The following is a 21,646-nucleotide window of genomic DNA, read 5'->3' on the forward strand; positions in this document are numbered from 1 at the left end:
ATTCCCCGTCTCCATCGAACAGTGGATGGTACTGTATGTACTTATGTCAGGGCACTAGGGGTACTGCCAGGCATGTACATATTCACAAGAGCTGATAATAGTGAAGTGAATACGATAAATGACTAAAAACCACGGCACTGGCACCTTTGCATAACTCTTATCCAAAGCCACTATTTTCAGCCAATCTTTCTATTTAACTTCTTTTCTCCTTACTTGGCATACAACGGGCGCACCGCTATAGTTTCCAAGAACGCGACGGCTGTTTCAATGTTTCAACGGTTCTAACGCTTTGTATTTGTTGATTTTGGTGTCTGAATTATTTATTGTATCTTCAGCCTCCTTTTAGAGGGATTGATCCAGGATCACCTGTCGCAAAGATGGATATCATCAAAGGGGACGACCTGGAGCCCACGCAGGACAGACACGAAGACACAAGCGCCAGCGTCGACGAAAAAGCCGAGAACAATGTCTATCATATCGATCCCGCCATTGAAAAGCGAGTTATAAGAAAGATAGACCGAGCCGTGATTCCTTTGGTTATGGGACTCTGTGAGTGCTTCATTCCGACCAGCATCCCGCGCAGCCTCATTACTCATTCTCGTCTTTTAGATCTGGTCGCTTTCCTAGACCGTTCAAACATAGGAAATGCCGAGACTGCCGGAATGTATGTGCCTTCAAATTCAACAGTTTCTACGTGTGGTTTTTTTTCTTCTTTTTTTCGGTGCCATGACCCTTCGTAGCCCACGTTCTGTGGTCTGTCAAAAGCGAACGGCGCCCGCTAGAAACGGCTTCTGAGTCATAGCGCTATGCTAACAGCCGGCTTTCTTCCCCGCAGGAGCAAGGACCTAAAATTTGACGATGCTCATTATCAGGTTTGTTGAGAGATGGATCTCTCCGGTAATTCGCATTATACTAATATCTTGGCGATGTAGTGGTTATTGACGATATTCTATATTCCGTATAGTAAGTTTTTACTTAGCCTTAAATTCAAGCTTCTTATACTTATACTATACCTCTCGGCAATGCTAACTTTTTCTCATAGTCGTCTTTGAGTGGGCCGCATTGATGTGGAAGGTTATACCTCCGTAAGTTCCGTTCCCCTTGTCAAACAATTGAGTCTTAAACTAACGAGCGTCTATAGTCACAGTATGTTATATCCTTGCTTCTTTCGTTTAAAGGCTCGGGAGCATCATACGACATATAAATTTGTCAGGTGTTCTTAAGATGGACTTCACTATTACAAATTATTATTATAGACTTATTCTTTTTATACATTACCTACTAACTGGCGCATCTTAGTCTGGGCATGTTGCTGTGTACTCGCATGGTAAGTTATCTCATCATAACAATGTACTTATCAGAAACTCATGAATACTCAGGGGCTTAGCCTCGACTCTCCAGGCCGCGGCCTTTAATTGGCAAGGTCTAATGGTCTGCCGATTCTTCCTCGCCATGGCCGAAGCCGGTTACGGGCCCGGCGTCCCATACCTACTCTCTTTCTTCTATAAGAGGCACGAGTTAGGTTTTAGATGCGGTATCTTCCTTTCCGCCGCCCCTCTCGCCACAACTTTCGCGGGAGCGCTGGCCTACGGGATCACCTCAGGCCATCCCAGCATACCCAACTGGAGAGTCCTGTTCCTTGTAGAAGGACTCCCTTCAGTTATCTTAGCGGCAATTGCCTATTTCTACTTGCCCGATTCCGCAGACACAGCGAAGTTCTTGAACGAAGATGAGAAGCGGGTTGCTAAGCTACGGGCGATTCAACAGACGGGAAGCGAGGGAACGGAGCGTATTGGACACGTTGATTTAAAGGACGTTTTTATGTCGCTATTGGATATAAAGACTTGGATCCCTCCTCTGAGTAAGTGCGCCAAGATTCTAGATTCAAAATTTCACCCCCTTTCTCTCGAAGCAACAATGGCTAACTGAGTTCTCCACAGTGTACTTCAGTTGCAATGGTTTGTGACATACCCTTCGAATCACTTACCGTAAGCAGAAACCAGACTAACCACCAAAAACAGTCTCCTTCAGCAGTCTCCCCGTCTTCCTGCCCACCATCCTGCAAAACATGGGCTTCACCGCCATCAACGCGCAAGGCCTCAGCGCGCCCCCTTACTTCCTCTCCTTCCTAGTCTGCATCGCGACGACCTGGATCGCCGACAAGACGCGGCAGCGGGGGCTCATGATCATCGCCTTATCCCTCGTCGCGGGAGTCGGCTACATCCTGCTCCTGACCTGCAAGAGCGTCGCCGTGCGTTACTTCGGGGTCTTCCTCGCCGCCGCCGGCGTCTTCCCCGCCATCTCCAACATCCTGCCCTGGACCATCAACAACCAGGGCAGCGACTCCAAGCGCGGCGCCGGCATCGCCCTCCTCAACATCGTCGGCCAGTGCGGCCCCCTTCTCGGAACGCGAGTGTTTCCCACTACCGACGCGCCGTATTTTCACATGGGCATGGGCCTGTGCGCCGGCTTCATGTTTTTCAACGCGTTGTTGGCGCTCGTCCTGCGCACGTATCTGGCTTGGGAGAATAGGAGGTTCGAGAAGGCGGATGAGGCGGCGCGGCAGGCGGGTCTGGATCCGGCGGCTGGCGCTGTTGGGGTTGAGAACGAGGGGTATGGGTTTAGGAACTTTTTGTAGGGGACGCGAAGTTAGCGTTGGTGATGATGAAGGCTTCTATGAATTAGATTGGGTTATGAGCTTCTAAGCTCTTGCGAAGGTTGTAACTAGCGGCTATGTTTTAGCTACATAGACTGTCGTTATGGTAGATAGATGAGTACTATGTAGGTAGAGAATCATGATGTACGGTTCTCCCTTGTCAATGGCAATCAGTCAATCTCATATAAGAATTGAAAATTCCGGCTTTGGTAGATCTACAATAAGACGCTCATAAGTCCCATATAAAGAGCGTGCCACCGTTTTGTCAAGTGAGACCTGGTACAACCTCCCATTTCCGCCCTTTCACACCCAATCCCACACACCACCCTCTCCTCCCCCTTACCTCCCTACCCCTACACAACAACCACCTCCTTAACCCCCCTCTCCACAACCGCCCTCTCATCCCCAACCCGTCCATACGTCTCCCCATACCGATCCAACATATGCTCCTCAGCCGTCAACGCCCTCCCGCCCCTTCCCACCGCCATGGGCGCGCTCCCATCAAAGGGGGCCAGCTCAACATCCGTGTTTCCGTCGAAGAAAAAAGGGACGGAGTACCGGTCGCGGCCCGACCGGTTGACGACGCGGTGCACGGTGGATTTGTACGCGTTCTTCGTCCATAGAGCTAGCATGTCGCCGATGTTGACCACGTACGCGTCCGGGTCGGGATGCACCGGGATCCAGGTCTTTGTGAGGGGGTGCTGGACTTCGAGGCCGCCCGAGGAGTCTTGGAGGAGGAGGGTTATGGCGCCTTGGGGGTTACGGTTAGCTATTTCCTTACCTACCTACCTAGGTAATTTCCTTTTTTTATGGTTATTTTCGAAAGGGGGAGAAGGTGGTAACAACACGCAATGAGAAGGAGAAGCAAGCAAGGAAGGAAGAGGGCCTCACCGAAATCCGTATGCGCCCCTGCACCAAGCTGCTTCTCGTCATTCGAGTCCTGGGGCGGGTAGTGCAGCAGTCGGATCGCGCACACGGGATCCCCCGAGATGAACGGGACGAAGACGTCGTTGCCGTACGGCAGACCGCGGGCCAGGATCTCCATGACCTTGCACGACAGCGCGAATATGGCGTCGTAGTACGTTTCCGTGGGCGTCTTGAGCACCTCGTCCGGCAGCTCGGGAGGGAAGATGTTCGGCCCGATGAGGTAGGGGTGCGCTTTGGAGCGGGGGTCTGAGGCGGGTATGTGTTGCCCGATGAAGAACCCCTGGTGTTGGTTAGATGGGAATGATTCTAGTGTGATTCTCCAGATGGATTGCAATGGAGCAGGTAGGTTTAAAACTTGGATAAATCTTGTAGGATAGAGCATAGCAGGGTCTTACCTCCTTGAGATCGGGCTTGGTGTCTGCTTGTAAGGCCTATCTCAGTTCAAAACTAAGGCGTTAGCAATGTTTATTTCGTTTTATCATGTAAAAATCCTCAAATTTCGGTATTCTGACGAGCCGTTGGAAACATGTCCCTCATCTCAACTCAATAGCCACTTACCTGTGAGCCGATCACCTCGTAGCCCCTATTCTTCAAGACCGGCACTCGCATCTTTTTCTTTTCCTCTAGCGGCAGCTTGAAGAATGTCTCTGCAGCCTTGAAAACGCTGTCCCGCAGCTCCTTCGGTACTCCATGGTTGGTAATCTGGAAGACTGGGAGAGTTGAATTAGCAGTTCTCCCTTTTCTAAGGTGAAATATTGGTATGAGAGTATCAACCCTATCTAGAATTCATAACCACGGATACCTAATAAACCGCCAGATAAAGGTTACAGCCAACGATCCTAGAAATTTATCACTTACATCCGCTCGTGACACAAGCCTGCCTTACCTCCTCGATTACCCTCGCCGACGCCTCTGACGTCGGGTCCTCGAGGTACGGCGATATATCGACCGTCGGTATGACGAAAGCGTCTTCAGCAGCCATTACGGTGGCTCTTTCCTCTTCCTCTTTGATATCTAATATAATCACTTAAATCATTGACTTATACACTTAGGCCTAACGTGTTAGGCCGTGAGGTTAGAAGTATAACATTACAATGTTAGAATCACCACGTCTTCTACGATATTACGTCTTACTCCATTTTACGGAATATGCTTAAATATGTAACTAGTCGAGTATCATCCTGTACCCCACCCTTGAGCTTGGAGGGTGATGAGTGCCGTCTGCGAGTATTATGCAAATCCTATCAGCGGGGAACTGTTACGGAATACGCCGTGTGCCGGTTGCTGCATACTTGTTATCAACATCATCCAGGTCGTTGCCGTTGCTATACCTTAAGTGCGTATCAAAAGTGGAATTGCTACGCATATTCGATGCTGTTATAAATTCAGAGTGGTGGCCAACCGAGTTCAAGAGTGGGGTGGTATAAAAGTCAAATGGTTGCATCGTGTCTAGCTTCACTTTAATATAAATCTGCGTTCTTCAGGAATTCTGAATTAATCGATTGCTTGTTGTCCTTATGGTTACATTGCCGGACGCCGAAAACAGTCCAAATAATCTTACATAGGCTCTTGCCTAGTGAACGTGCTCCCTTAGTACCACCTAGTATTCCCCCGTTTTAATTCCCGAGACTGTAATGTATGCTCGATAAGGGGATTGCCCGACGGTCGAACTGAATATGCTGCTATAGAAAGCGGCATACTTGTTGTGTGACGTCGGGCTAATCCGTGGTCATATCCCTACTATGCTAATGCTGATGTAGTGCTCTTACTTGCTCCCGTTTCTATGCTTGCGGCGATTTTTCTTCTTGTGCCCCTTATGCGCCGAAGATGTACCTTCGTCCGATCCCGCCGTCACAGTGATCTCTCCTTCGTCTTCTTCTTCAGCTTCTGATAGACTACTGCTGGCCTCGAGTATGACTTTGGTGATACCACCGGATTCGACTATGTTTTCAGTTATACTGCCACTGCGTACGTGACCTCTTCGACGGCCAATACCGTCTTGTATGCTCTCGATGCTTGACGTAGATCCTTGCGTAGGCGAAGTCTCATCATTGGCTGTAGCACTGAGCTTGGTTTGTGTACCTCGGGTTTTCTGCTCTGAAGCCTCCCCATCGAAGCTAGTCACGATCTCAGGGGTTGTGTTGGACTTGGCGGTGGAACGAGGTTCGGTGTAATTCTGCTGAAGGGCTTGGATGCCATCCTTGCCGTCTTTGGCGTTGAGTCGAGAACCGAGAAGACTTGAGCGTTCGTCTACGACAGCTATTAGGTCATCGGGTATAGCATCTGTTGCGATAGAGTCCTGTTGTCGGGCGCCGGAGTTTGAGTTTGCTGCTGGTTTAATTTTGACGGCTGCGACTCGTGTGCTCTTTGGATTAGATGCTGGGTTAGATGGGCCAAGATGCTTGAAGTGATCTCTCATTTCCTCAAAATTGGCTTTAACCGGTATAGTCGTATGCATTAGCTGACCGTCCTGGCCGGCTGAGCGCCTTCGCATTAGGAACGTCGTCATCTTTGGGCTGGAACTAAGAACAGAGGTCTCAGTCCTGCTACTGACAGAGCCAGTTCTTTTATTCTTGAACGGGTGCCCGTCTTCCTCATCTATGTCGATCAGCGTGCCATTCCTGTTCTCAAGGTCCTTAGCCATGAGTTCCTTCCTCATTGCCCTAGCCTTAGGCGCGGGATGAGATCTGCGAATAGCCTTATGAACATCGACATATACGTCTGACTCATCAATGATTTCCCTATCAATTGTTAGTGAGTGGATATTCAAAATTGTGGACAAGTTACTTACTCTCCAATGAGCTCTTCAATGACATCCTCAAGTGTTACCACGCCTAGAGCACCATGATCTTCACCTGGCGACTCTGAGATGAGTACCATATGAGATTTGCCTTCTTGGAAAAAGTTGATGATATCCAGACAGCTGGTTTCTGGTCGGGTCTCGGGTAGGGCAGCGAGGGCAAAATCCTTGACTCGTTTACCATCCTCGGGATCATAGGTGATGAGGATTTTGACCAATAGCATGCCCACAAAATTTGTTGGTTTGCCCGTCTGATGAATGGGAATGCGAGAATAACCGGCGTCGAGAATCTGATCAATAGTCTTCTCATCCAACACGGTATCCTCCGACATGATATAGACATCTTCCATAGGGGTCATCACCTCCTCAACTGCCTTGCGTTTCAGATCCAGGACAGCGCTGATGATAGTTACCTCATCTTGATTCAGACGTTCACCAACGTCACCGAGCGACTTGTGTAGTGTAACTAATGTCTTTAATCCACTCTTCTTATATACAGTCCCGTGATCTTCTCCGAGGAGCCAATCGAGTAGCTTCGCGGTGGGCCATGCGATCGGAGCGAGTAAGTACATCATTAAAAGGACGGGCTTGGACATATATCCGCCGATCTGAAGACCGTAACGAACGCATACGGACTGTGGCAAAATCTCGCCGAAGATGACTATAGTAAGTAAAGCATATTAATATAACTAGGAGACAGCTATATGGGCGGGTTATAAAATATCTTACCAATAAGGACAGTACTTCCGACAACAGCTGCGACACCACCACCAAAACACCTGTCTAAGACAACGGGGAGGGTTTCGTTCACGATGACATTAGACAGGAGCAACGTCACCAAAACCCAATGTTTACCCTTCTTAAGTAGATCGAAGACACGTTTCGCGTTTTTCCGTTGAGGTTCTTCGAGGTCGAGTGATATTACTTGTAGATATATTTCGTCCTGGCCCATGAGCGCAATCGTCAAGCCGGCAAAAGCGCCTCCTAAAAGTACAAGAATAATCGACACGGCATAAAGCACCCAGAGGGCGCCACCCTCAGCTTCTTCGGGGGCATTGTCAACGGTACGAGAATGATAATTTATCGGGGCGGCGGTTGCTAGGCCAAGAGACAGGAATAAAGCTCTAGACAGGCTAAGAACAGCTGTGCGAGCACGAAGGATGCCTTCGTTTCCCATGCTTTTGGAGTATTTGGGTGGAAGAAGATCGGTAGAGACAGGCTTCAAAATTGAGTCGAGCGAATAGGAAAGAGGATCGAGCGGTCGGAACGTGCTACAAAATTTTATATTGAGGGTGAAGTAATATCTCCTTGTGATAGGTAATTGTTTCGGCGGAGCGCAGGCGGCTGTGCAGATTCACAGATCACCTCGGCCGAGCCAAAACAACCAGATATCCGAGTATCAGATCTGCTATCTAGGCTTGAGAGATTAATAGATGAGGTAGTTATGAATATGGCCAAAAGACCATTTCATCCATTGAAGATATCGCGATTCGGATTAGCTCGATAGCGGTAGAGTAGGTGGTGGTTGCATGGATATGCTGCAATATTGGCGTTGGCGTTGGCGGTGTCAGATTTCAAGCTACAGGGTCGGAACGAGACGAAGAAAGCGGATATTCAGTGTTGCTCAGCGGACGCTTGATGACGAACGGGTTATCCAATTGATGACGAGATAAGACTAAGAACAAGCTCTTGTGGGGAAACAAAGATGCGAAGTAAAAATCCTACAATCCTACTGGGCGCTTGTGGCGGAAACGAGCCGAGGAAAGTAAGTGGGCTGGAGCTACCCTTGTAAGTCCTACCAAACTGTGGCTAAGGAATCGAGATTTGGCTGAACTTTGTTTTATGTAGGTACAAAGTACCTCAGTAAGAGCATTAGGTAATCATCCGATATTCATATGTTTTCGTTGGTATCGTCTCATCTTTACTTCTATAATTATAGTCTAATGTTTAATCATACCATATAGCATTCATCCCAAACCCCGGTTCGGGAATCCTACACCTAGCGACGCGACCCAAGAACTCGTCCTTCCACCGATATATCTCGATCCACCCGTCCTGATCATCCGTGATCGCCAACCACTCCTCGCTCCAATCGCACGGCGCAACCGCATTGCTGTGCCCACCGCTCGTCGGCGTCGGGTTGAGGCAGATCTGCTGCTCGATCGACCCGCAGTCGCGTAGCCGGAACGCGGCGATGTAGCCCTGCAGGTCGAAGCTGTTGGCCCGGCTCGTCGCGAACAGGTACCGGCCGGACCTCGTGAGCGCGCACACGTCGCTGCGGTACATCGTGTCGTGCTTCGGGATCCCCGGCGGGATCAGAGGGTACGCGTGGTGCGTGTAGACGGGCATGTGCGTCGCCGGGTCGATGACGTACTCGCAGAGCCGGTTGCCGGCCTCCATGAGCGCGTATAGGTAATTGCCCGTCGGGTGCATCGCCACCCAGCGCGGGTGGTCCTTCGGATCCGGCGCGTCTACGCTTCCCACCAAGTCTACTTCGCCAGACGGCGCTTTCTTATGCACCCATAGCTTGTTCGCTTTCAGGTCGGCCGAGTAAAGGTAGGTCTCTGTCGGATCGAATACCATGCCGTGGATACCGGTGTTAGGTTGGTACGGGTAGTGCTGTATGTCATTTTCGAGAGCGCCGGTAGATGAGACGGAGAATACGGATCCATGACCGGCATGTGTGTAGAAGGGATTGCAGTAGACGGCGTAAGGCGGTTGTTTTGCGGCAAGTAGGAATATGGCGCGAGTGTTGGTCGTGGCCAGGCTTGCTTGTGCTACGTGCCGAATATCAGGGGTCAATTACCGGGTTGGCTGGATAGGCCCTTGCGAAACTTACGATCATGGTTCATTGGATGCGACGCTTCGTGGACGATCTCTGTCGGACTCTTGACGGCAAAGCTTGACCATTTCTTCATGGCCGCGCCGTATATGTTTTTCTTGGCATGCTGAGAAAAAAACCGTGAGTATTGAGTATACGAGGAGTATGTCGGCTCTAGTTTGGTCTAGGCCTGGCCGATTCGACTTACGTCGAAAGTCATCCATGAGATTGGTTCGTCGTGAGGAATCTCGGTTCTCTTCACCAGTTCCAACGTTAATTTCTCATCGTCGAAAGCTACAGTGAAGATGGCCCCCGGTGGAGTCCACGTTCCTATCATCAAGTGATGAATTGGCATTCTTGTTCCTTTTCACAAAATGGATTTGGAAGTATTCCGAAGCAGCCGTGGTCGACTCATACGATGAAGAAGTGAAAGTGAAGACTAAAGGAAGAATTAGACCCCGTCGTCTCGTCACTTTAGCGCGCAACTCATAATATCTCAATGGTTGATCATGACAACAAAACTTTCTTCAGCACGGATACGCATAGGGCTAGAGTTGTTCCCCGACAGCCCGATTCCTTAAACCGCCATATTTTCTAGACCTGTCATTGCATTGACAGCTCCAACGGTGCCTTATTAGATGGACAGTCTAGCAAGCGAAGACTCACTAATTTGTCCCCGCATCTACTTGGCGGCGATTATTGCACCATTGCTAGAGCGACGATGTGGGGAAGAACCGACGTTATCCTTCAAGTAATCGGCACCGCTAGCAGGAAACGGTAAATGGCCACGGCACACGGGTCAATTCACTGTCAGTTACCGAGTGAGCGGCTACCTGCTCGATCTCCCTCTCTATTTGCCACGCTGCAATGCCGGATAAACGCCTCATCGTCAGACTTTCCCCACCACGGACGTCTCGGTCCCAAGGTCGAATGTATTACACTACAGATAGTAGTCGTGCATTATTGGACCATTGGCATTTAATTGGATCCAATTGAGTCTTGGGATCGGGCTTCTTCCGTGATAATACCAACGTATAGTCGGCATCAGCATGTGCTAGGTACCTAATTCGAAATCATCAGGGTCCAGCTTCAGAAAGGTATAATGACCATGACCAAGGTTTCATCATAGAAACAGCCAATTACAGCGGTCTGAAAAGAAGCTATTTTCCCTACCTGCCTAGCTAGGTACATAAATAGCATCCCTTGGACCCGAAAATAACAGCGATCCCGAGCTAGAAGCTTTAGAAGCCCACCACTAAGCTCTTTGCCTTCTGAAGGGCGATTTATGATCCGAGAGGCAAGGGAGTTTAATATCGCTGCCGTGAGAGCAATCCGATCCACCTACGTCCACATATAGGGTCCTTTTGATGATGGCGGGGTTTTCTTTGATCTTCAGGGACCAACCTATCATAGGTCATCCATTGCTCATACTGCCCAGACAATCACGAGGGATGTGTGGTAAAACTTAAATGAAGTCGGTGTTTCTATTTGATAATTGTCCTTGTCCGTGTACTAAAGTTCCTCCTCACTGCGAAATATATATCTAGCCGGTGTCCAGACGACAATTCAGTCTAATTTGTATATACACTCATCTTCTACTCATACACACTTGCCAACGTGACCTTTACCAGCAGCTCATCTTACAACCTTTCATCTTACAAAAAAGCGATCGCACAAATACCTAACAAAATGGCCTCCGACGCAAACGGCGCGTCCAGCGCCCCCAAGCCCTCCAAATACGACCCCAACTTCACGCAACACGTCATCGACACCATGGGCCCCAACACCACGCCGCGGAACCGGGTCGTGCTGGGGGCGCTGATCCGGCACATCCACGACTTCGCGCGGGAGGTGGACCTGACGATCGACGAGTGGATGGCGGGCGTGCGGTTCGTCAACGAGGTCGGGCGGGTGTACTCGGAGTCGAAGCAGACGCGCAACGAGGCGCACCGGCTGTCGGACATCCTGGGGCTCGAGACGCTCGTCGACGAGATCGCGCACAAGATCGTGTCGGACACGGACGTGGACCCGACCTCGAGCGCGATCCTGGGGCCGTTCTGGAGCCCGAACGCGCCCTTCCGCGAGAACGGCGGCACCATCATCCAGGACCCGAACAAGGACGGCCGCGTCGTGCTCATGCACGGCGTCGTCTCCGACCTCGTCACCGGCAAGCCCATCCCGGGAGCCGTCTTCGACATCTGGCAGGCCTCGGCCAACGGCAAGTACGACTTCCAGGACCCCGAGAACCAGACCCCGAATAACCTGCGCGGCAAGTTCCGCGCCGACGAGAACGGCAAGTACTGGTTCTACTGCTACTACCCGACCGCGTACTCGCTGCCGCGGGACGGCCCCTCGTTCCAGCTGCTGAATATGATGGATCGGCATCCGATGCGGCCGGCGCATATCCACATCATGGTGAGTTTTTTTCTTTTTTTTTTTCTTTTTTTGTTTTCCTTCATAATTACGAGAGTACGAGATAAATCCGCAGTGCTAACACAAAGCCCGCAGGTAACGCACCCGGAGTACAAGGGCTGCACCACGCAGCTGTACCCCAAGGACGACGAGTGGCTCTCGTCCGACACCGTGTTCGCCGTCAAGGACGACCTGGTGGTCGACTTCAAGCCGCTCGAGGGCGACCCCAAGGCGAAGCTCGAGCTGGACTACAACGTCATCCTCGCGCCCAAGGATTACAAGGGGAAGTCTTTCTAGACCGGTTCTGTAAAGATTACCAATTTTCAATGACGGGTAATGAATTGGAGAGTCAGTGGACGTACATATCGGGGTTTAGATGAAGAGAGGGGTGAGGCGTGGGCTACTCAGTGCTCCTTTCGGCAAGGAGTGAAATGATAGGCGTTTTGAGGTCCGCGCCTATTTCTGTATGTATAACAAGGTGCATGACGATGTCTTCGAATTGCAGGTCGCTAAATAATGAATAAACGCCCATTGCGGCAACTTGAACATATGCCGATCCCGGCTCTTATCGTGAGGGAGACAGTTATTTAATTAGGGACAATAGGTTAACGTTCTAATGCGCCTGATCGATACTCATTAACGATACAATTACGACTACAAAGTACAACTGAAAAGCCATCACTAATCCTTCAACTCCGAACCCAACCAGTTAACGCGCCCCAGCCAACCAGTACTAGCCAGTGGCGTTATTGCCCATCAAACACCGCATCAAAAATCTCCGATCCAGTAAAACTAGATCACGAAGTTACGCACTTCATCCTCAGCCGTCTCCTTGTCAAGACAAAAAGCGACACCCTCGCTAATCCCAACGCACCGACTCTTGTCATCGCAAGATTCCTCGTAGACCCATTTCCCTTCAGGACTACAACTCTCGACAGTCGTGTTGCCCGGGGCACACCGCTGCCATCCCTGCTCACAGACTGAATCTAGAAGAGATTCCTCCGCTAAGAATTGGGATAGGAGGGAGTCGAAACTGTCAGCTTGCTCCGCGAAATCCCAGGTGCAGTTAACCTTGGTGTTGTAGAGCTGCGTGCAGTTGGGGCACTGTAGCGATGAGGATTAGTAAATATGTAATTCGTCAACAAGATCGGAAGTTATAAGGGGAATACTGGAGGTTCAGTCATAAATCCATAGGGGATTTTTCAACGACGTACCGGGCCGAAATCCTCCCACTGATGCGAAGCCATGCACACATTAATACGATCCCCATTGCACTTCACCTCGCCTCCGAAACAAGGGTTATCCTTAGCCACTTCCATATCGGGGTCAGGTTTCAGGGCCCCGGTTGGAAACTCGAAATCAGGCAACTCCGGAGCCGGAGTCCGAGCCGCAGCTGCAACTGGAGTCACCTCTAGCACCGTCGGAGAAGCCGCGGGCTTAGTAGGATCCGCAGGTTGAGCCGTGTTCGGCTGCTCGCAGGAGACGCCTCCGGTGCCGCTCTCCAGGCACTTCGCGCACCGCTGGACGGACTGCCATTGACGGCCCGCGTTACAGAACTCGAACCAGTTACCCCTGCACCTCAGAGCGCCCATCTTACAGACGGGGTGGGGGGGTATAGGCGGTAGGTTGTCGGGAGCGCAGTTGACGACGCCGTGGCCGGTCTCTTTGCAGTCGAGGCACTTCTCCAGCTTCTGCCAATGGTACCCGTCGGCACAAGCCTCCATCCACTTGCCGGCGCACCTGAAAGTGCTGATCTGGCAGGGCGTCGGCGTCGGCACGTTGGGGTTCAGAGGGGCGCAATTTATGGTCCCGTCCGAGAACGTGTGGCATTCCTTACAACGCTGCACTACCCGCCACCCGGTACTATCATCGTAGATCTCCTCGACGGGGCCGTTGCAGCGTAGGTCCCCCGTATGGGGCCCCGGCTTGATATGTTCGTCCGACGTGAGAGAGATCGTCGTCGTCTTGCTGGTTGAAGGCCTCCCAGGGGGCCCATGGTACGCGTCCTCGAAGAGGTAGGGGGCCGAAGTCGTGGTCGGATCAGAACGCTTCAGCTCGGCGTGCGAGTCTACGCACCCGGCGTCTTGCGTGTGCTTGTCCTCGAAGCAGTGGGCTGGGGGTATGCATTGGATGTTGTCGACCCATGTACCTAGTGAACTACAGCGGTAGACGGTGTCTTCGTGGCACATCTTAGTCCCGGGGGCGCATGGCCTGATTTCGGGATGTTTGTCGGGTAGGACGCCTCCTAGGACTGAGACAGAGAGGCTGATGACAGCCAGGAGGAGATAAGAGAAAGAATTCATGTTGGGATTGGCGAAGTTGTATTGGGTTTGGCTGGTTATGTGTGATAGACAAAGTGGTTGCGATAGAAACGATGGTGTAGTGAGGGATACACGTAAATATATGGATGAAGCAAAGCAGAGCTACTTTGTTTGCATTTGTTCTGTCAGAAAGAATGATAGCCAAGATCGTGGTCTAGTAGAAGTTCAAGATGAGCTGGGGAGGTTCGGAAGATCATGGTCTTATATACAGAGAAAATAGACAACAAGATGACTTCCATGGTTAAGGTTCACCTTGAGTTCATAGTAGGAGCGGCCCTTTGCTTACATACCTCGAGGTAAGAGTCATAGAGATTGCACATAGCCGCTGCCGTATTTGCCCTCGATGCTATAAACTATCAAAGCAGCGTCGAGTCTACCATCTGTAAGTTGCGTGTTGACCATTAAGGATATCTGTGTAACTACCCCTATCTCAGAAGTCAACCCTAAGCTTAAGCTTCTAATTGGTTTCTATCTCCTGGGCTTAAAGTTTACAACCTTGGAGTATCTACAACGTCTGCGCCCTACAACAGGAACGCGCCTTGGCATTTTTTTCAATTCACGTCCTCTAAATTGACCTTCTCACGGCTAGGTCGTTGTTAGTTCTTACGAAATGTACCCACATTGTAAGATTTAATTGGTAAATATCTAACTGAGAAGAGAGTTCTAGGTGTGCTATTGAAGCAAATGCGCTCACGCCTCATGATTTTCTCACCACGTTGGGGTGTATCCAGCTTCATAAACTTCTTCTGAATGCAATTAAAGCTCCCATTTTCACGAAGTCCTGTATCTTTATCGACCTAGGCAGTGAATATGCGTCCCCTGACCCTACTTACCTTGGTACCTAGGTAAGTTTTTTACCATAAGCATGGCCACATCTAGATTAATAAATGTCTTACGGCAGAGTCACAAAGCATCTATTTTTTTCAAGATCCAAGACTGCTCCAGGTCTGAGGTGTCCGAAGATCGGGCACTTATGATGTCTAGTTCTGTTATTCTCTAAACAATTCCATTTGGTATTTTCGAGTTAAACGTTTTTGAAAGTTGTTTCTTCAATCGTACGTAGGTATGGATGTCAATGCAAGGAAGAAAGTGAGTCTTTACGCCGCCCCTTATCCGATTGGTAAATATCTTACATGATTGTTAGGTTTCACCAACAAACCATCTGCGACTATGGCATGATGGCGATTTTAGAATAGGGCACCATATTTGCCAATAAATTCACAGTGACTACCCGAAAAGGGACGAGTGCCCACGGAGATTTGCAACCCCAAGATTCGGTAGCCAACCAACATCAAGTAACTGTCCAAACCAGGAATTTCCCCATGGGGAAATGGTTCGCCTATAACCAGTCACGATTGGTTCCGCTTCAGTTTAAGGTCTGTTTTGTTCCATGTCACGTCTGAGATGTGATTTGTTCAGAGGATTTTGATTGTTTGAACAAGCTGATACGTGCGTAGGTACTAATTACCTACCTCCCTTAGGTGCTTAGGTAGTCTTCCGACGACTTATACATATGCCTTATTGTATAGTCCAATTCGAAGTCACTCGTTGCCATGAGGCTAAAATCGGATATAACTAGGTAAGTACCTAGGTATAGTCCTATAGCCTAACTCTTAAGACTGACATTTTCCTTGATCCTCTGACCTGAACTTGGCGTATCCTTGGATTACTACATTGTGATCTTTTAGTTAGCTCTTGGCGTTATCCGCGAATCCTGACCTAGAACCATTCTTGACTCGTTGTAAGTCACGAGAACTACACCTGTTCATCTAGCGATTTGCAACGCATATAACGATCTTAGAACTCGGATTACAATGTAGTATTTGACAAAGTTCCTGTGTACGTCGATCTGTCTTGGTGAAACAAAAGAAGCCGTGATAGATAGAGGATAAAGGAATACTGCATAATAAACCCCCCGCATCTTCAGCTGCTTGGACATTTTCTGGGGCTGCTAAGAGTCTCCAATTCCCCAAATATAGCCACGTTTTAGAAGGGTTAGCGCTATCCTTCATCACTAGGGGTGGGTTTGTTCTGTCGTCATCGGCACCTTATTAAGCCCTATTCAGTAAAGCTTAACCAAGATCCGGCTGGAAGCTGCGGTCTAGCCATCCCTTAGCTCATAATCTCTTTATAAAGGCCCGGGGGGTTTTATCGGTGCCAAGACATTGTGGTCCGTGATCACCTCATCAAGGACCCTCTATCCTCGCGGAATCCTCCCGAGCTTCTAATTCTCTTTCAGCCTTCATCCAACCTCATTGTTTTGAGCATCAACTTCAATCACGACCACATGTTCATTGGATATCCTTAATTGATTTGTATTATTCGGCGCTGTGGCTCGTCTATTCGAGCCCATCGCTTGTCCGATACTACTATTGCTGGTGCTTGCGGCGACGCCAGCGCGCTGACTTAACCAAATCTTAACCTGTCGCGCGCGCTACTAGCTACCCAAGTAGCATAGTAAGCCATGGCTACCATAACCGCTACAGTGACGACGACATTGCTGTCTACCGTCACTACTACTACGAGCGCCGCCGCTGCTACCACCACCGGCCCTGCTCCTCAAGGAGGCATCTTGGAAGGTGTTTTGCCAAATACTTTCAGCACCTCCAACCCCATCCAGCTTTTCATTATTCAGGTAAGATTCTGCTATTCTCACCGGGCTTACTCAGCCTCACCTCCGTTACCGCCTCTAGGGCGCCGACAAGTGTAAACAAATGCGCTGTAATTTCAGCCCTGAATTATAAACATGAAAAGCCTCGGAGAAGATATCTGCTCACTTCTTGCATCTAGGCTGGTATCATTATTATTCTATGCCGCCTTCTTCACTATCCTCTGTCACTCCTGGGACAACCCCGCGTCATCGCCGAGGTCATTGGCGGTATTCTCTTGGGTCCTTCTGTCCTGGCGCGCATCCCGGGTTTTACAAATGACATCTTCCCGACGGCTTCTATGCCGGTGTTAAACAATGTCGCCAATCTTGGTCTAGTCTTGTTCCTCTTCCTCATCGGTCTCGAGGTCGATATACGCCTATTCACCTCCAATTGGCGCGTCGCCTTGACTGTTGGCTTAGCTGGCATGATCCTGCCCTTTGGGCTTGGTTGTGCCATTGCTTGGGGATTGTATAACCAATTCCACAACGATCCCAACACTGTCGAAATCGATTTCGGCGTCTATGCTCTCTTTATTGGTACCGCCATTGCTATCACCGCCTTCCCTGTTCTCTGTCGAATCCTGTCCGAGCTCAATTTACTGGGCACTCCCGTCGGTGTTACCGTCCTGGCTGCTGGCGTTGGCAACGATGTTGTCGGTTGGATCCTTCTGGCACTTTGTGTCGCGTTAGTCAATAATGGCTCTGGTTTGACCGCGCTTTGGGTTCTCCTTGTTGCTGTTGGCTGGGTTCTGTTCCTGGTTTTTGCCATTAAACCTGTGTTCCATTGGGCTTTGAGGAGGACAGGCAGCATTCAAAATGGTCCAACTCAGGGCATGATTGCTGTTACGATTTTGCTAGTCCTTACTTCCTCTTGGTTTACAAGTAAGTAGTCTGTCACTCACATTCTCGAACGATGGCTGACTCCTTTAGGCATTATCGGCGTGCACGCCATTTTTGGCGCCTTCTTAGTTGGCCTGATCTGCCCACACGATGGCGGGTTTGCTATCCACGTAACCGAGAAAATTGAAGATCTCGTGACAGTCCTCTTCCTGCCCCTTTACTTCGCCTTGTCTGGTCTAAGCACAAACCTTGGTCTCCTGAACGATGGGATTACCTGGGGCTATGTTATCGGAGTCATTGTTGTGGCATTCTCGGGTAAGATCATCGGTGGTACACTGGCAGCTAGGGCAACCAAACTCGTCTGGAGGGAAAGTCTCACCATTGGAGTACTAATGAGTTGCAAGGGTTTGGTGGAACTGATCGTATTGGTAAGTCATGATGATCTGTCCAGACTATGGTGATAAATATACTGATGAGTATACAGAATATTGGCCTCCAGGCGAGAATCCTATCACAAAGAACCTTCACCATATTTGTTGTCATGGCTCTAGTCACCACGGTTGCTACAACACCCCTGACAAAATTGCTGTACCCTCCGTGGTACCAAAAGAAGCTTGACCAATGGAAACGAGGCGAAATAGATTGGGATGGAAAGCCATTGGAGGGCTCTAATCAATCCACATCTCTCTCCCAAATACAAGATACGGGCATACGTCGTCTCCTGGTTTATCTTCGTTTGGATAGCTTGCCTAGTCTTTTCACATTTATCTCTCTTCTAGGCGATGAAAACGTCACACCAAAGTCCAAGCCTGGAGAACCATTAGATTCCCATGCTAAAGATGCCGGTAAGGTCTCAGTTTCGAAAGCGCGACCCCTTGAAGTCCACGGCCTGCGTATTGTTGAGCTTACCGAGCGTACATCGTCCGTAATGAAAGTTACCGAGGGCGATGATTACGCTCGCCGCGATCCTGTGGTCAATGCATTCCAAACATTTTCTCGGCTTCATGACGTGGCAGCATCGGGCAATGTAACAATTGCTCCCGAGGACGCTTATGCCCGAACGGTTGTTGAACAGGCTTCAATCCAGGAGTCCGACTTTGTGCTTATCCCGTGGAGTGATGTTGGGAGCAACAAGGATGATTCAACCACTCCATTCAAAGTCTCAGTTGAAGATCGCTTTTCCGGAAAAGCACATTTGGATTTCATCCGAACAGCGTTAGCCAAAGCCGTTTGCAATACAGGTGTCTTCATCGATAATAAATTCAGCACTGCCTCGAATAAAGGCCGGCCGACCCTACCTCGAACGATCAGCAACGTCTCGATGCGCAGTCATCGAGATGCTGTAGTTCCTCCTATCACAGATAAGTCTCATAGGATCTTCTTCCCTTACTTAGGCGGTGTAGATGACCGAGTTGCTCTGCGGTTCGTTCTTCAACTTGCCAAAAACCCGCTTATTACGGTTACAATTGCCCACCTGAATTTTGCTGAAGGGGATGATGATATCGTGGGCATCTCTGAGGGGAACTTGGATTCTGTCTCGCCGGAGTCCATCTCTAAGGATATTATCAACACAGAGATAACAGCACAAGATTCGTCTCTCATATCTACATTACAATCCAGCCTTTCTCCCGAACTAGTTAATCGCGTCACATTCACTGAAGTTTCAGTTACCGCCAGCTCAGCAGCGAGACAAGCCACCGAGTTGGCGAAGGAGAACGTCGGGAAGAATTCGCGCAATGCAGGGGACATTGTCATTGTTGGGCGTAGACATCCTAAACTTCCTACTAGCTTAAGAGCAGTAGACCAGGGCACCACAGAATATGAGTTGCAGAAGACGATAGGAGTATTCGGTCAGTCTATGGCTATGAGCGAGCTCAAGGCTAGCGTGCTAGTCATCCAGGCCGGAGGGTCAGGGCATGAGCTTTGATTTGAATTGCTTCAGGCATCAGAGATCGTTCCAGTATAGGAATTTCGATCTAGTTCTTTGGTTTAACTTATAATGAATTGATATTGGGTCTCGGACTTTAGGCACTTGGATAGATGCTTTAGAAAATGCAACGGTAAAGACGAGATGACGGGTATGATGTACTATCCGAAATATCTCATTGGATACCGAGATATGGCATGCTTTGATAGTATTTAATGAAATATTCGATCAGTATTTGGTTGGCTGAATGTAAACATGCTATTTGACAAGGTCTAATTCTTCGTTATAACGACTAACAACGAATCAGGAATTAACTTCACAGGAGATATTCCCCTATACAAATACCAAATCAAGCTCCTCACCGCTCCCCCATGCCGTCTTACTCCTCCAATAAGTCCATCTATCCTGCCGTCGATCTTATCGACATCCCGTCTGACAGCCCAGTTCGTGGGTAAGACCCGAGCGATCGCCGGTATGTCAGCATAGCATAGCATCGTCAGCCCTACATGTTATTTTTTTTCTAGATCACTCGCTCGGCAGCTTATGCGAATGGCCTGCCTTACTTACCCTACGAACCTTGCGCATGTAAGAACTCTATCTCGACCTAGCCATCGCCAGACGTCAGATGCTGACCCGCGAGACCGGCACGTGGCGTTATCTACTTTCGACGACATCTTTAACTTTTGTCCTCGAGCTTTTATGCCAAGTGAAAACTATTATTCCTCGACAGTGACATGTTGGTTGGGTATGCTTGGCTTTGCGGGCAACTGTACCATGCCATATAAATACCTATTCCCCGGGACCGATAGCGAGACCGAGGAGATCAACACGGGAAATATACCTTGCTATGTGATGTATCTCCTCGCTTAGAAATAGACAATTGTCGCTACCCGAGTAAATGACGAAAATGGCGTTTTCGAATTCGCTCGTGACATCACCGCATTCCTTTTTGCTTCCTCTTCTCGTATCGACGATCCCCTCACCAGCGTTTCTACATACCCCGTCGACTTTACGCCGTATCCAGACGCGGCGTACGTCTATCCAACACAGTTCCTGGTACCAACGATACGTAGCTCGTGTTATCTCCATCGGGCCCCATGTCCACTACTTAAAGCCCGTGCTCAACCCAGACCCCTAGGAGCCATCAATCGGTAAACCTTACCCAACAAAATCTAGCTGCCGCCGTACCGCGGGTCCAGAAAGCGCAAAGTCCATCTTTTAACGGAGATACACTGCCTTAGCACCGTCTCCATAGTGTAGATGGATATCTCGCGATCAGGCAGCCGAATACTCAAATTCACAAAGTACAATACTAGCGCGATCCTCACTAGGCACCGTTAAAGATGCCCATATCCTAACCAATATGAGCATCTAGTTAGGGTCGATGTTAAAGTACTATGGGGATAGAACAAGCTGCTCCCCCCCTTCCCCCGGGGGCCAAATCCTATGGGATCAAAAGGCCTAGCGCAGAAGATCGTGAACGCACCCTCGCCTCGATCATTACCATGCCATGTTACTGTAGCTTGAATACTACATTATCGGGACCGCTCTTGAGGACCCCCGAACGATGTATTGTACATACATATCTCCCCTCCCCACTTCCCATTCCCTACAGTATCTTTTAGGGCTCTGGGGCCAAGCTAGCGAGCGTAGCCCGCGGTCCCAAATCGTCGCTCCTCGCGCTCGTTTCAGGCTAGGCCCAAAGGCCGTCCGATCCCCCCGGTGGGCAGTGGCAGGGATACTTTGTATGTATCTTCCCGTCCTCGTCGCAAAAAACCCACGCTGTAGCTTCAGGCGGCTCGGCCAACCAGAAGGGCGGAAATCCGAGCCGCCAGGTTACTTCGCGTCTCCCCCATTCCCACACTCTATCCTGTGAAGAGTAAAGTACGATCCAAAGCTCGCCCCATATCTCCATCTACGTACAACGACAAAAGACTAGTTCCTAAACCCGGTGTATTTTACTAGTATCTACGAAAGGACATACTACTAATATCATGCAGTAGATAGGTGGGTTGAGTAAGTGAGTGGATGCAAGTGGGTTTGTGGGTTTGGATGGAATAGACGGATATACGTAGGTAGTATAGGTATGGGAATGTAATAAGATGTTTATCTGATTGACGTCCATGCATGAACGGGCGGCCAGAGACGGCTTGAGAGTTGCGTGGGTGCGTAGTTGTAAATGAGACAAGTTACAACATCATCTACCCTCATAATGTGACGGAGAACGAAGATCGCATCGCGTTTGCGACGCACGCACCGCACGTGGCTATGAATAGGATAACTAGGCTGTGG

The 21,646-nt window shown here is 49.6% G+C and overlaps 7 protein-coding genes across 7 annotated transcripts; 3 read left to right on the plus strand and 4 right to left on the minus strand.

The window, feature by feature from the left end:
• Positions 1–11: 11 nt before the first annotated feature.
• On the plus strand, positions 12–3,045 carry F4807DRAFT_430270 (MFS general substrate transporter). The gene is made up of 10 exons (XM_047998406.1): positions 12–549; positions 610–664; positions 836–872; positions 933–963; positions 1,043–1,085; positions 1,142–1,146; positions 1,300–1,327; positions 1,380–1,861; positions 1,941–1,958; positions 2,022–3,045. The coding sequence occupies exons 1-10, from the start codon at positions 378–380 to the stop codon at positions 2,636–2,638; spliced, it is 1,488 nt and encodes a 495-aa protein (XP_047853113.1). The 5' UTR covers positions 12–377; the 3' UTR covers positions 2,639–3,045.
• F4807DRAFT_430280 (uncharacterized protein) lies at positions 3,046–4,782 on the minus strand (the record flags this gene model as incomplete). The annotated part of the gene is made up of 4 exons (XM_047998407.1): positions 4,442–4,782; positions 4,142–4,293; positions 3,979–4,014; positions 3,046–3,863 (listed from the first exon to the last, which is right to left on the minus strand). Coding segments are annotated over exons 1-4 (734 nt in total), but the record flags the coding sequence as incomplete, so codon positions are not given.
• Positions 4,783–5,348: 566 nt separating this feature from the next.
• Positions 5,349–7,560, minus strand: F4807DRAFT_461534 (DUF21-domain-containing protein; the record flags this gene model as incomplete). Its single annotated transcript, XM_048001694.1, has 3 exons — positions 5,349–6,324; positions 6,375–7,044; positions 7,113–7,560. 3 exons carry the CDS (start codon positions 7,558–7,560, stop codon positions 5,349–5,351), a joined length of 2,094 nt encoding a protein of 697 aa, XP_047853115.1.
• Positions 7,561–8,330: 770 nt separating this feature from the next.
• On the minus strand, positions 8,331–9,559 carry F4807DRAFT_461535 (3-carboxy-cis,cis-mucoante lactonizing enzyme; the record flags this gene model as incomplete). The annotated part of the gene is made up of 3 exons (XM_048001695.1): positions 8,331–9,160; positions 9,223–9,331; positions 9,413–9,559. 3 exons carry the CDS (start codon positions 9,557–9,559, stop codon positions 8,331–8,333), a joined length of 1,086 nt encoding a protein of 361 aa, XP_047853116.1.
• A 1,334-nt stretch (positions 9,560–10,893) lies between these two features.
• F4807DRAFT_461536 (aromatic compound dioxygenase) lies at positions 10,894–11,913 on the plus strand (the record flags this gene model as incomplete). Its single annotated transcript, XM_048001696.1, has 2 exons — positions 10,894–11,619; positions 11,713–11,913. 2 exons carry the CDS (start codon positions 10,894–10,896, stop codon positions 11,911–11,913), a joined length of 927 nt encoding a protein of 308 aa, XP_047853117.1.
• A 408-nt stretch (positions 11,914–12,321) lies between these two features.
• Positions 12,322–14,183, minus strand: F4807DRAFT_430286 (uncharacterized protein). Its single transcript, XM_047998408.1, has one exon. It carries the CDS (start codon positions 13,917–13,919, stop codon positions 12,819–12,821), a length of 1,101 nt encoding a protein of 366 aa, XP_047853118.1. The 5' UTR covers positions 13,920–14,183; the 3' UTR covers positions 12,322–12,818.
• A 1,994-nt stretch (positions 14,184–16,177) lies between these two features.
• Positions 16,178–19,588, plus strand: F4807DRAFT_430287 (K+/H+ antiporter 1). The gene is made up of 4 exons (XM_047998409.1): positions 16,178–16,572; positions 16,728–17,469; positions 17,518–17,855; positions 17,912–19,588. The coding sequence occupies exons 1-4, from the start codon at positions 16,402–16,404 to the stop codon at positions 19,352–19,354; spliced, it is 2,694 nt and encodes an 897-aa protein (XP_047853119.1). The 5' UTR covers positions 16,178–16,401; the 3' UTR covers positions 19,355–19,588.
• The last annotated feature ends 2,058 nt before the right edge of the window (positions 19,589–21,646 follow it).

This window comes from Annulohypoxylon truncatum (genome assembly GCF_022578515.1).
Source record: "Annulohypoxylon truncatum strain CBS 140777 unplaced genomic scaffold F4807scaffold_21, whole genome shotgun sequence".
Classification (NCBI taxonomy): Eukaryota; Fungi; Ascomycota; class Sordariomycetes; order Xylariales; family Hypoxylaceae; genus Annulohypoxylon; species Annulohypoxylon truncatum.

Bases quoted from the DNA above. Each gene is read 5' to 3' on its own strand.
- F4807DRAFT_430270 (XM_047998406.1), top strand. From the start codon at position 378: ATGGATATCATCAAAGGGGACGACCTGGAGCCCACGCAGGACAGACAC. The intron at 550-609 runs GTGAGTGCTTCA...CTCGTCTTTTAG, and splicing joins TCCTTTGGTTATGGGACTCT to ATCTGGTCGCTTTCCTAGAC. The intron at 964-1,042 runs GTAAGTTTTTAC...TTTTTCTCATAG, and splicing joins GATATTCTATATTCCGTATA to TCGTCTTTGAGTGGGCCGCA.
- F4807DRAFT_430286 (XM_047998408.1), bottom strand. From the start codon at position 13,919: ATGAATTCTTTCTCTTATCTCCTCCTGGCTGTCATCAGCCTCTCTGTC.
- F4807DRAFT_430287 (XM_047998409.1), top strand. From the start codon at position 16,402: ATGGCTACCATAACCGCTACAGTGACGACGACATTGCTGTCTACCGTC. The intron at 17,470-17,517 runs GTAAGTAGTCTG...TGACTCCTTTAG, and splicing joins TACTTCCTCTTGGTTTACAA to GCATTATCGGCGTGCACGCC. The intron at 17,856-17,911 runs GTAAGTCATGAT...ATGAGTATACAG, and splicing joins TGGTGGAACTGATCGTATTG to AATATTGGCCTCCAGGCGAG.